This window comes from Labrus bergylta, chromosome 10 (assembly GCF_963930695.1).
Source record: "Labrus bergylta chromosome 10, fLabBer1.1, whole genome shotgun sequence".
NCBI classification, from domain to species: Eukaryota; Metazoa; Chordata; class Actinopteri; order Labriformes; family Labridae; genus Labrus; species Labrus bergylta.
The window spans coordinates 10546524-10559002 of NC_089204.1; the positions used below are offsets into that span (position 1 = coordinate 10546524).

The window sequence follows — 12479 nt, forward strand, 5'->3', positions numbered from 1 at the left end:
GGGGGGAAGGGCCAACAGGTTACCTGAGTGTCCCCAGGAGGAGAGCCCCGAGCTTGGGGGTCGTGATGTCTGCATGAGAGGGTGCTGTGGAGGAGGTGCGGGAGCTGAGGGGCCGTGATGTCGGGGTGGGTGATGTTGGAGGTGGTGGTGGGAGTGATCTGCTGGAAAGGAGGTGGAGGAGGAGGTAGTGGAGGAGGGGGAGGGAAGGTGCAGGGATGAGGTGCTTGGGCGACGGAGGGAGGAGGAGGAGAAGGAGGAGTGATGGTCGGCTTGTCTAAGGGGGGGTCTGGGAACAGGGGGGTCCTAAGAGTGAGAGGGAGGAGTGAAAGAAAAAAAGAAAACACAGGAGGAAAAGAAAATGAGAAGAGATGATGACGAAGGCAGAAGAAAGAAATAAGAAGAAAAAAAAGAGTGAATAAATTAAAGAGAGTAAAAGATGGTTCAGAGATGTATTAGATAAAAATGAGAATACACAGATTAAGAAGTGAGTCAAAGGAAGGAGAGAAGGAAAAGACAGGAAAATTAAGAAAAAAGTAGAGCAAGGGGGTAAAAATAAAATGAAAACATAGTTAACATAATGAAGGGAAAAACATGAAAAATGACAACATAAAAGTGAAGGAGTAGAAAAAAAACTTGTATCAATAGCATACAAGTTTCCTTTTCTGTCAATCATATACAATCTAAGATGGTATATTTTTGTTGAGAAGTTGAATTTCCCCTCATCTAGAAGTCATGAGCAACAAGATTTTGTTGAGTTTATCTGATGTTATGCTTTTCTTCATGTCATAACTGAATTATTAATGAGGATCACTGACTACGGGTCTGAGCTCACTTTGTTCTTTCTTTGAATCTGCCCCTGTGTGAGTAGTAACGTCTCAGTGAGTATTGCAGCTGTGCTACAGACACAATCAACACTCAGCTGAAGAATCAAATCCTCTGGCTGAAGTAAAACATTGACATTCTTCCTGCGGACGGAGGAGCTGGGAGGATTCGACAGAGATATCCACAGTCAGACCTCGGCTGTCGGTTCAGATCAGGCAGCCAGCACTGAGGTTAAAAGCTTAATGGAAGAACTAAATCAGAGATCAATCTTTAATGCGAGGGCCTGAGGCGATTCCTGGGGGCTGAATATAAGATGGCTGAACGCCAGCGGCAACAAAGAGGAGAGAGAGACAGGTTCTGTACAGAAGCACAGGCTCCTGCTTCAGGCTCGCACAGAAACCTTTACAGCCGAACAGAGTTCTACAGTTCACAGGCTTTCTCACACGCTTATTGACATGTGCAGCGCTAAATATGACCAGCAGCAGTTACTGTGGGTCTGCAGAACCATGCTGCATGTAGTTATTACATATTTTTTTATAAACCAAAGAAATGGTTCAACTCTTAAGTCAATGAAGACGCTCCTAAAATAATAACACAAAAGAACCTCCCATTTGTTGACACTTATTGACACTTACAAATAAAATAAAATAAATATAGATGCAAAATGAATAAAAAATAAACAGTAGATCATCTTAATTTAGCTTACATGTCCTGGAAACCTTTACTATACTGATATCATGTCTTCTTTTGAGTCCTATTAACGTTATTTACAATATCAAATCCCATCTCTGAATCAAATGTTCAAATGTTCAGAGGTCTCTAGCCTTTTTTTTAATTAATCAGTGTTTGGGCAAAACCTTCAACAAATTAACCGAGTAAAGAACAATTTGCAAATCTCGCTCACTCTTTTTTTTTGTTGCAAAACTCTAAACACACTTGTGATGCATAATGGTACCCACAGGAAGCAGAAGTTAAAAAGCATCACAACACAGGTGTCACAGTTTACACACAATGACTTACAACTGAACACACGTGTTGCTAATGATGTGAGTAAAATAAAATCTGGTGTGTTTCCCAGCTGAAAGTGAGTGTGTGACTTACGCAGCTGCGGGAGGGGCCGAGGTTTTGCGGTCGTGACCCGATGACAGTTCCACTCAGGCTGCGGGTGATGCGTCGCAGGTTTTCTGCGCTGTAGTTCTCGTCTTCACCTGGCGGCTGCACAGAGGACAGATGTCACCATTAGACTTTGTCTATGTTCTCTGCGCTATTACATTTATTTAAAATGACAAGTAAAGAATAATGACCTTAGACTGAAACAACAGCAAGATTTAAAATATATTTATTCTGAACTCCAACACCTCAGAGCATTGTGTTGAAACTGAGATTATTCAGCAGTTTGACAGCCATGGAATTTGTTCAGCAATTTAATCACATATCATAGTGTAAAAACAAAACACCAGTCAACACACACACCCACACACACACACAGAGAAACAAACAAAGAACAAATGCATGTCCACACACACACAGTCAGTTGTACCTTATGAGTAGGTGTAACTGGTGTTCTGTAGGCGTATCTCTCGATCTCAGCCGTGGGTGTTTTGGAACGTCCAAGTCCTGACAGCATCTTCCGGACACCTACACACAAACACCGTTAATATAACACGACAACACAACACTTTAAGGAACAAATGAAACATTAGAAACGGTACCAGACGTGGTTACATTTCTCCAAGTAGCAAGGTGATGACTGTACTAACGGAAACAGACAGACGCAGATGCAAGCCACATGTATTTAAAACATTTCCATTTCACCAACAATCAAAAGTTATAAACACTTTAAATTGATTTCGTTTACACTAATGGCATTTTTAGAACGCCCAGTCTGCCTTCTTGTTGCCTTACTTCCTGACAGATGCAAACTTCTCCTGAATAAAACAAAAGTAAAATGTAAAGGAAGGCGTTCAAAGTGAAAGACATGACGGCAAAGAAGAAAGGACTGGAAGACTTAAAAATATTATTTGATCTTTGATTTCTGTTCTTAGAGATCTGTCACTCAGAAGAACTCTTTGTATGAAGTTCTTACCTGGTTTGTTGTTGGTCGGTTGAGGACTTGCTCCTCGGCTGCCCCGGGGCATACTGGGAGCAAGCAGACTGGCCTGGTACAGAGAGTCCAGCTCTGAAAGCTCCTCATCTGGCATTGCTTCCCCTCCTACTGTTGCATTCTGGGAGCCGTAGTATCTGTTGACGTTCTCTGCCCAGCGCTCCACAGGCAGGGCCGCTCTGTAGTCATGGCTGGGGGGCAGGGAGGGAGCTAGACCGGGCCAGCTCACAGTCGGTGGGGGGGCACTTGAGAGGGACTCTGGTGGGGAGTAGGGGGGTGAGCTGAGTGGTGGGTCAACAGGGGAATCAACGGCATCAGGATGGTCCGGGCTTAGACAGGACCAGTTCCTGGTTGTGTTGGTGGAAGGAGGCAGGGCTAGCCTGGCGATGTGGGGGGTAGTGGTCTGAGGGTGTCTGTAACTCTCTTCCTCCTCCTTCATCATCAGATGACACCTGTCATTGGAGTCAACAGGTGATGGGGTTTGTGAGTACTGCCTGAGTTGGGGGGCTTCCCTTGTTGGAATAGACACAGGAGGTGTTCTGGTCCACTTAGCAGGGAGGTCCGCATCCTCAGGTGCAGGGGGTGGAGCCAAGTCCTCAAGAGAGCTCTGCTCCAAAGGGTCCACACACAGAGCCGGGAGGGACCCAGTGCTTGTGAGCGGTTTTCCAAAGTGGGAGCAGGGGCCCTTGGTCCTGCTCTCTTCCCTGGATGAACTTGCAGCAACCCCGATGATTGAGTCTGAGGGAACTGAGCTAGGAGGGAGGGGCTTAACAAGGCAGGGAGAAAGAGGCCGGGGCTGCTGCTCCAGACTGTCAGATGACTGGTCCTCCTGTCTCTCAGTCAGAAGTATTTGGAGCGAGAGAGGCTTTTCACTGCAGAGAGAGAGAGAGAGGGTGAGACAGAGGGAGGGAGAGAGAGAGAGAGGGGTGTAAGAAAGTGTCTGTGTGCATCTATGTGTGTGTTTTGGAATGAATGCAGCATGTTTAGAGCAGATGGTTACATTCAAGAGCACCAGCTGGTTGTGTGTGTGTGTGTGTGTGTGTGTGTGTGTGTGTGTGTGTGTGTGTGTGTGTGTGTGTGTGTGTGTGTGTGTGTGTGTGTGTTTCCTGGGAAGTGTCAATGATCTCTAACCATGGCTCACCCTCTGAATGTTCCTGTGTGATGGTATAATGTAGACCTAATCTCTATAAACAGATATCTGCACATTAATGCTGAGTTCATAGGCGATGGAATGTGTTTTGGTATCAGAAGGATTTTGATTTTTTGATTTAAAGGCAGGGTAGCATTTGCAGAAGAAGAATCTGTTTGATGCCTTTACAGCTGAAATATTGTTAACATATCAAAACAAGACTTTTGACTGGTCTAGCAGACTACAGGTGATACCTGGGCTGTTCCTGGTGCTGCTGCCCCTCCTCCTCATGTTGCTCTGGTTGATGTGTCCCTGTCTCTGAGTCCTGCTGCTGCTGCATTTGCATGCGTTGCTGCAGACTGCGTGCTCTCCTCATGCAGCGCTGCAGCCGGCTGAAACTACTAGCTCCACCCTCAGCCGCCACCAACTGCAGTTTAGCTGCAGCCGGGTCACATGACAACAGAAAATACACAAACAGAAAGAAAAAAACGAAAACAAAGAGAAGAAAGGAAAAAGGAAGGAAAAAGAAAAAGATGCAAAAATTAACTTGTGATGATTTCATGCAAAAATCTTTAAAAACAAATACACCAAAAAACTAAACATTAGACTGCTAACATGACGGTGCATGTGTTTCTTATGGGATGGTAGACATGAGAAATAGATGCAATAAAAGATAAACCAACCAAATTGGTTCTTAAAAATGAAATGTTGAAATGATATGAAGACAAAACATCAAATTAAAAAAAGTTAAAAAAATAAATATTAGGACAAACTCATATATATGAGTATACTAACTATATATGCTAACCCTAGTGTAATAATATGTGAATCAACATGCAAATTCTGTGGAATAGGGCTATAACACCAGCACTTCAAAGTTACAGGCTCCAGGGCAAATGTGCAATTACACCAGTACTTAATCATCATAATCATCTGCAATACTCCATCACTTTTGCACTTTAATACTCTGGCACTTTGCCTCCTGAAGACGGACTTTAAGCCCATTGACATCACACAGCCACTTTTAATGCTTGTATACATGTGTCTCTGTCAGCTTAAGTACAACTTATGTTGTTTGTTTTTGCCTGTCATTGTGGATTCATGTAAATCTGTATACCTGTGTACCACCAACCTGCCAAGTGACTACAGATTGAAGTTAGCCTATAGCTACAATCTGGCATATTCAAATGTTTATATTCATTAATGTGCTCTGTCCCTATTCTTAAATAAATACACAAATAAAAGGAGTAAAGTAAAAGGATCATTCTGGTGTCTTAGAGCTTTTGTTAGAATTTAGAATCAGCAAGTCAGCAAGTCAGTCAGTCAGTCAGTCAGTCAGTCAGTCGTATTTTCAGTTTCCAGATTTATCATTTATTCAACTTTATTTAAAGACTGAATAAATGTGAAAGGTAAATAAATACCAACTATTTCTTGTAAACCCTGTCTTCCATTAGCTGTGAGCACTTTTCTTTTACACTGCAAGGTTATTAAGAAATCTATTTTTTTAACCTTGTTACCTTCAAGTTTTGCTGGTAGAGCAGCACAAATCAACCATTTTTACACTCTTGACCATTTTTATCTCTAATTTCAGTTAAGGTCGTCTTTTATGGTGGGGTCATGTGGGAGTTTATTTATTCAGGAGATGAAAGGATCTTTGTTTTTTGGGATTGGAGGCTGGAATAATCCATCCCCTTTTCTCACACTGGAAGACCTGGGAACCATCATTCTTTGACAGTGATGTGAGGGCATGGACACAGGAGGAACCAAGATATATTCTATATTGTTTAGTTGAACACACAAGCAGTGATGTCCATCTTTAAACCCCCTGTAACAACATCCTTTAAAGATGAACCATAACACTGACAAATACGGCAACAGTGAAATTCACAAATCTCTTTTCCAAATCTGTTGTGTGTCTATGGTTTTTATTAATAAACATACAGCTCTCACAATACCGTCATCTATTTTTAACTATTTTTGTCACATCGCTTCATTGACTGTAGATCGCTTAAAAGCCCTCAAATGTTTGTTGTTCTTGAAGAAACTCCCATGAACTCTGTGTTCTGAAGATGTCACTTATGACATTGGAACCGTTTCTGAAACTTTCATACAAACTTTCCAACATCAGTATTTGTGGTTTCTCCGTGTCTGACAATTGTTGTACCTCTCCATGTCGTATTTCATCAGAACTTCGGCTTCTGGAAGATGATGATGCTGTGACGAGTTTTATTAGAACAAGAAGAGGTGTGTTATCTGCTGAAGCTAGTTTCACTGGCCATTTTCTCTTCCTGCTGTGTCCATGTAATTATTTTGACGGCTTTTCTTTAATCATCTTGTCTTTGTCTTTTATCTGTTTTTAGTCAGTTTTTCATCAGTTAGGGTTTTTTGTTGAAAATAAATGACTAAGTTGGTTATGCATTGAAGACAGTCTGCTGGATGAGGCAGTGTGGGTGTGTGTGTGTGTGTGTGTGTGTGTGTGTGTGTGTGTATAATTGACAGATTAAATGAAATGAAAGAGAGATTGAGGTATGGGGAGTCTAAATGTGTGTGTATGAATAATGTTACACACAAACAAGTTGGAGTCTCAGTTGTTGATATCAGATTTCAGCAGGCCACTGTGATGCCTGTGGTTGCCATTAGAAACCAACCAGGGGGTTAGTGGGCGGGGGAGATTCATGGTGTTTATCTGGTAAATATAAGCGACTGTGAGGCAACGTTCACTTAGAATAGATAGCAGCAAGCACTTGCCACTGCTATCTACTCCATCTTGAGTTCTGATTCACATAGGCTAATGATATTCAAGCACAAACAGGCCCAGAAGGTTTCTTTGCTCTGTGCAGGTGAGTCTTGTTGTGTGGCGCATTGTGCAGTCTGCACCTCTCATCCTGACCAAGCTCAATTCTGTCCACATACAAATGATGAGCTGGATGGGGAGGGGTTTCTTTTTAATGTGACATCATGTCTCGACAGATGTGAGAAATGTATCACTTTGCTGCGTAAAGCCTTCAGACCTTCTCCACACATGTACAGAAAGGTGCCCATTTGCTTCATAGACTGATCTAACCACTGATTATAAAAATAATGGTAATACAAAGGTAGGCTTTTCATGGAGAGAATAGAGAGGTCTAGAATATTTTTAGGTCTAGCAGAAGTAAAATTGTTGTCATGATTACTGTGAAGTTTAAACCTGATGGAGAGATTATCCTCTGAGGTGGGTTTCTGCTGTCTTTCCACCTCTTTGCACTTGTTCATTTGTCTCCTCCTTCTGATCAGCAACTCCTCATCCTTCTCTCTCCAGCATTGCTCCATCTCGTTGTTAAGCAGTGAATTAAAGCAGCTCCATCTTTTCTAAGTTATAAGAGCTTGCTTTTTTTTTTTCCCCCACACAGCGATCTTACTTTGACTTTCGGACTAAAGGTCTTCCTTTTCCTTCCTGGGTTCCTCTCAGGCTGCATTTTGTTCTGTGTTTTGAACAAACTTTTTATCGTCTGGTAGATTCAGCCTTGAAGAAAAGCAGCTATTGAAAGTTTCTGAATGTTTCTGATGAATACTAACCAATCAGAGGTCGGACTTAGTTTTCACAAAGTGAGTCGGTCTCACAGTAATGTAACTTGTTGAGAGGCTTGTAATGATCTCAGTGCATAGACAACTGCTCTCTTCTATTTAAAAAAAACTGCTGATGTCAGCATAAGCACAGACTGAAAATAATCCTTTGAAGGTAAAATTCAACAAACATCGTCAAAAACACTTTCTCACGCACACACACACTCAGCATCACCAACAAACAGAAACTTACTAACAAGCTTAACCATAACACATGTCCCATATAATATTGCCATCCAGGCAAATTAAACTACTGCCCTGTTACTCTAGAAATCCCACAGTTCACTGTTTATTTGTTTTATGGCTGTTCACTGATGTTCTTTAGTAATATAGGTTGAATTTATAGAACTAAAGGAAAATATTTACTTAGAAATGGTTGTGAATTATCACCTACTTTGATTTGAAAAAAAGCTCCACTGCTTCAGGGTTCAGCCAAAGTCTAAAACTGATTATTACAGTTGTAAAAAGAGAAGGGAGAAACAAACCTTGGAGAGCAGTCGTGGCTTTAACCCTTTGTGAATATGAGGGTGTCTTTTCGTCTCCTTCGCTCAGGTTTAGCAGGTACAAAAGCTGTGCAACACTCTTATGAATCAACCCCTGTGAACGTTTCTTAATTTGTGTGAGTGTGCTTAATTGAGGAGGTGAGGTCATAAAAAAAGAGTGGGAGGAGCTTACAGACTGCTTCGTTGACAGCTGACAGTGCAGCGGCAACCTCCCCAGCTTGCTCCAGACGCACCGACTGGTCCAGTAGAAGCTCCGCCTCTGACACACATCGCTCAAAGCCATCACATTTACCTACAGCATCAGCACAGGGAGAGACAAACACACGGCATTAACACATTTAGCGTATTATGGGGGCTGGGCTGCAGGCCAAAAAACTGTGTTTTAGGTGACTGAGTGTTACTGAATTCTTAATAAGAAGAGAACTTAGTGACTGACCGAGTGAAACCGTTTTTTCTCCAGTATTAAGGTAAGTTTACAGAGGGAGTCAAACAAACAACAGCACAAGACATGATAGAGTGAGAACAGTGCTCAATACCAAAAGGGTAACCTCTGAAAAAAAAAACCAGGATAAAAATAAACCGTAATAACCAGGTGAATAAAAAACAAGATAGAAATGTGCCATCGGTATGATAAGGGAATACAAATGCTGAAAATGTTGCTGTGTAGATCAAAGTTAGTGCTGAGAGAAGCATGCTTCGATATGCTCCTTTTATTTTTCACAACCCTCTTTGGCCTGTACCTTTATGTTGAGGGAAGCATTGGATCCAGGCTATTCAGGCCTGCAGCAAATGAAAACTTCAACCACATTATAAGATTTTAGACCGATCCAGGCATATTTGAGGGTGTTTTGCTGGTCATACTCTAGGTGGTTATTTCTGAGAATCTGCTTTGTACACCAGATGAAATTATTACACTGAGAGCCGGTTGTAAGTAAACTCAATGTTGATATTAAAGATGAAGAAATAATTAAATTTTCATTTCATTTAATTCTACCCATAGTCCTGTTGGAGCATTCTAGTGTTTGAAGTTGATGGAAAGAGAAAAGAAAAAGGCAGAAAGAAAATAAACTTACCACAAACAGTAATTTTAATGACTTTTAGTTGATTTTGTTGACCAGTACCATTAAAAACGTCATTAGACACACAAGAAAGTAAACATCTCTATAACCTAACATGCCCCTCAACCCCCCCTTCCCATCCACCCACAACACACACACACACACACACACACACACACACACACACACACACACACACACACACAGAAATACACACAAATGCCAACACAAACAGGCTTCACTACTGTGTGAGCCATTTTATCTTTTGTCTTTTGTGTATCTGCTGAGTCGGCCCTTTCAGCTACTCAATGAGGAACATTCCTGTTGTTTGACACACACACACAGACACACACAAAGATACACACACACGGGAAAGTACACACTTTGTATAAGATGTCTGAATGCTATTATTATTGTTACTGAGTGAACCACATCTCCCATGATGCCTTGTTCATTGTTGATATAACTTAAAGGAATGTGTGTGTGAAAGTGTGTGTGTTTCTTTGTACCCTGGATCTGCAGCTGGTCCAGGTCCAGGTACTTGCTGGGTCGGGGGTTGAAGCCGAGCGCTGCCTCCCTCTCCTTCTCTTGCCGTCTCTGCTGCTCCTCTTCCCTTGCTCTCTTCTGCACCTCTTCCTGCAGCTCATCCAGTTCACTACGGCCTGCTGGGGGCGCTGGAGAAACACAAACAAAGACAATATAGTAAAATACAGTGACAATACAGTTTTAAGTGTCAACACTTGATGACACAGGTGTTGTCATGATTAAGTCGGTTGTGAACCAGGACTCTCATGAGACATTTAGATCGATCTGATTTGTCCGTCTGGCTGACATCGTGATAGAAGTTCAATGAAAAGACAATTGTTTGATACCAATTGTGCCCAAAAATCAGAGACACAAACACACATGCAGATGTGACGTACCAAGGTTCCCCCTGCTGGACGAGCTGAGCTCCTGCAGCAGAGCTCCGCTGCTCTTTGACCTCGAGTTCTTCCATGCCGGTCCTGAAGAAGAGGAAGAAGGCGGAGCTTTCTTCACAACACACTCCCTGAAGAGAAGAGAAGCACAAAAAGATTCATTTGAGTAAATCTAAATAAAGTTATATTTCTGGCGAGCAGCCACAGTGACCCGTAGTGCTTCGGATCAATAAATTATCTAACTGACGAATATCAGAGAAAGCTCCTGTTATGGCTACTTCCATTCAGCCATCTTGTTCTTCTACCCTGATGTAAACCAGCACAGTGGACAAATGCAATGTTTAAGCATAGAGAAGTCTGTGGATGTTAACCTACAGGAGGACTGAAGGCTGGGGTGTTACCACTGCTAATGTTAGCCACACTCAGCAAACCACTTTGACAATATTTACTCACAGACGCAGTGCTCCTGTGTCAAGTCGTGTTAAATGTATTGTGCTCAATTTTGACTGTTCTCTGAGTATTTCCTTAACTTTGGACTAGCTTACTGAATTTAAGGGTTAGGGTTACATCTAACAAAAATGCTTCTAGAAGACTCAGACGCTTCTGAGTCAAGACTTCAAATACTCAATTGCTTCATACTGCAGGCAATCTCTGTTTGCTCAAAAACAACAACTTGATGAGGTACTTCATTGTTCCCACCTGTCTACCAGGTTCAGGTCCAGGCTGACTGGGCTGTTGCTGTTCCTCTCACTGCTCTCGTATCCACTTTCCATCCTCTGGATCAGCCTGGGAGGAGGGGGAGGAGGAGGTGGCAGCTCTGCTCCTCCTAGTCTGTCTCCAGCTCCTCTGCTGGAGGAAGTGGGTAGAGTCCAGGAGGAGCCTGGCCTGATTGATGCCACCCTCGCCTGGCCGGGCAGGGACGCGTCTGCTCCCACTGTGGTTGCAGCTCCACTGTCGTCTGAAAGGGAGGCTCCAAGTGGGCTGTACCCCGCCTGCCTGCGCCTTTCCCGAGTAAAGATACTGTCAATGTTGAGAGCCTCCCTTCGTGGCCTCCATGCTGGTCGGTACCTCCCTGACCCTGCTCCCCCTGAGCAGCTGGACTTGGACTCGCTGCTGGTGCTGTCGGCCTCCCAGTCTTGGGGTTTATTGGAGGAGGAGCATGGAGCAGTAGCACTGGCAGGGTGGTGGTGGTGGTGGTTGTTGGTCGTGGAGGTGATTTCGGCGAGGACAGCAGCTGGTAAAGAGGAGGAGGAGGAGGAGGAGAGGGGTCTGTTGTGGATGATGTTACTCATGGTCTCCCTTAAATCTCGCAGGCGGCTGGTTGAGGATGAGAAGGAACAGGAAGGTTTGGGGAGGTTACGAGGAACCTTCTGCTCCTTTAAAGTCTCACCTGTGGGGAAGGAAAGATGGAGGGGAGAAGGAGGGAAGAGAGCAACAGGAGTGAGGAGATAGAAGAAGTAAAGTAGTAAAGAAAAAGGGAGGAAATACAATATAGATATGAGTAAAGTAATTAGTATGTGTAAAGGAGAAAGATGAGAGGAGGACAGAAGAGATAAAAGAAGAACACACAAGGAGGAGGTAAGTAAGTGAAATTTGGAGAGCGGAGAGAATATAGTGAAGGACAAAATAGTGAGTATAAAAACACAAGTAAAATACAAGTAAAGTTACATCATCGTGCCGACTGGATGAAAGACAGAGAAAGAATGATTTATGAATGAAAACTAAAGATATGAGATCAGCAACACAAGTTCTTCTTTGTTTGAGTTCGACTTTTATTTTTTGATTCTATCTTTTTTAAACCACAGAGGAACTTTTGAAGCCCAAATTAAAGCATCAACAAAGAACTTGACCTTTTATCTAACTTCCTAAATGTCCAGGTTTCTCACTGGTTCGCTCTAAAAAGACTGACTTTAATGCAACTGTTTGCTTCTAGAGACTAGAAAATTAAATGACCTGGGAAAAATTATTATACAAGAATATTATCAGGCCATATAACTTGCTTAAGAAAAGTTCAGCAGCTATTTAGGATAGATGTTTAAATCTTATATCAATTATAAATTGTATTTATTTGCGGGTTACTTTTGTTAAACTTTATGGTTTTATTTGTTGTAATCCTATTTTAAGTCTGTCAAGATGTTTGAACTGTACTTGTGTATTTGCATTTTTATTAATTATTTGTTTTATTTATAAAATCTGTTCTTAGTCTGTTAGGAACATTGTGAGTATTATAGTATTATAATAATCTTTATTAGAAAGACTTGTTGTGCTTCTTTTTCCTTTTTATTAGAATACTATCACCCTATGTCTAAGTGGTGGTATAGGAGTTGTAGTAATATAAATAGA

General features: G+C 42.2%; 1 protein-coding gene across 4 annotated transcripts in view; it reads right to left on the reverse strand.

Annotated features, from left to right (window-relative positions):
- usp54a (ubiquitin specific peptidase 54a) overlaps nucleotides 1-12479 on the reverse strand; it is a 62063-nt gene that overhangs the window by 4092 nt on the left and 45492 nt on the right. For 3 of the 4 annotated variants that reach the window (XM_065959391.1, XM_065959392.1, XM_020626467.3), the window contains 9 exons: nucleotides 10836-11526; nucleotides 10143-10267; nucleotides 9729-9893; nucleotides 8334-8453; nucleotides 4310-4493; nucleotides 2909-3798; nucleotides 2363-2460; nucleotides 1924-2037; nucleotides 24-303 (listed from right to left, as the gene is read on the reverse strand). In XM_065959391.1, the coding sequence (XP_065815463.1) occupies nucleotides 24-303; nucleotides 1924-2037; nucleotides 2363-2460; nucleotides 2909-3798; nucleotides 4310-4493; nucleotides 8334-8453; nucleotides 9729-9893; nucleotides 10143-10267; nucleotides 10836-11526 (2667 nt within the window). The remainder of the gene's footprint in view (nucleotides 1-23; nucleotides 304-1923; nucleotides 2038-2362; nucleotides 2461-2908; nucleotides 3799-4309; nucleotides 4494-8333; nucleotides 8454-9728; nucleotides 9894-10142; nucleotides 10268-10835; nucleotides 11527-12479) is intronic. The other variant, XM_065959393.1, reaches the window with a different exon arrangement.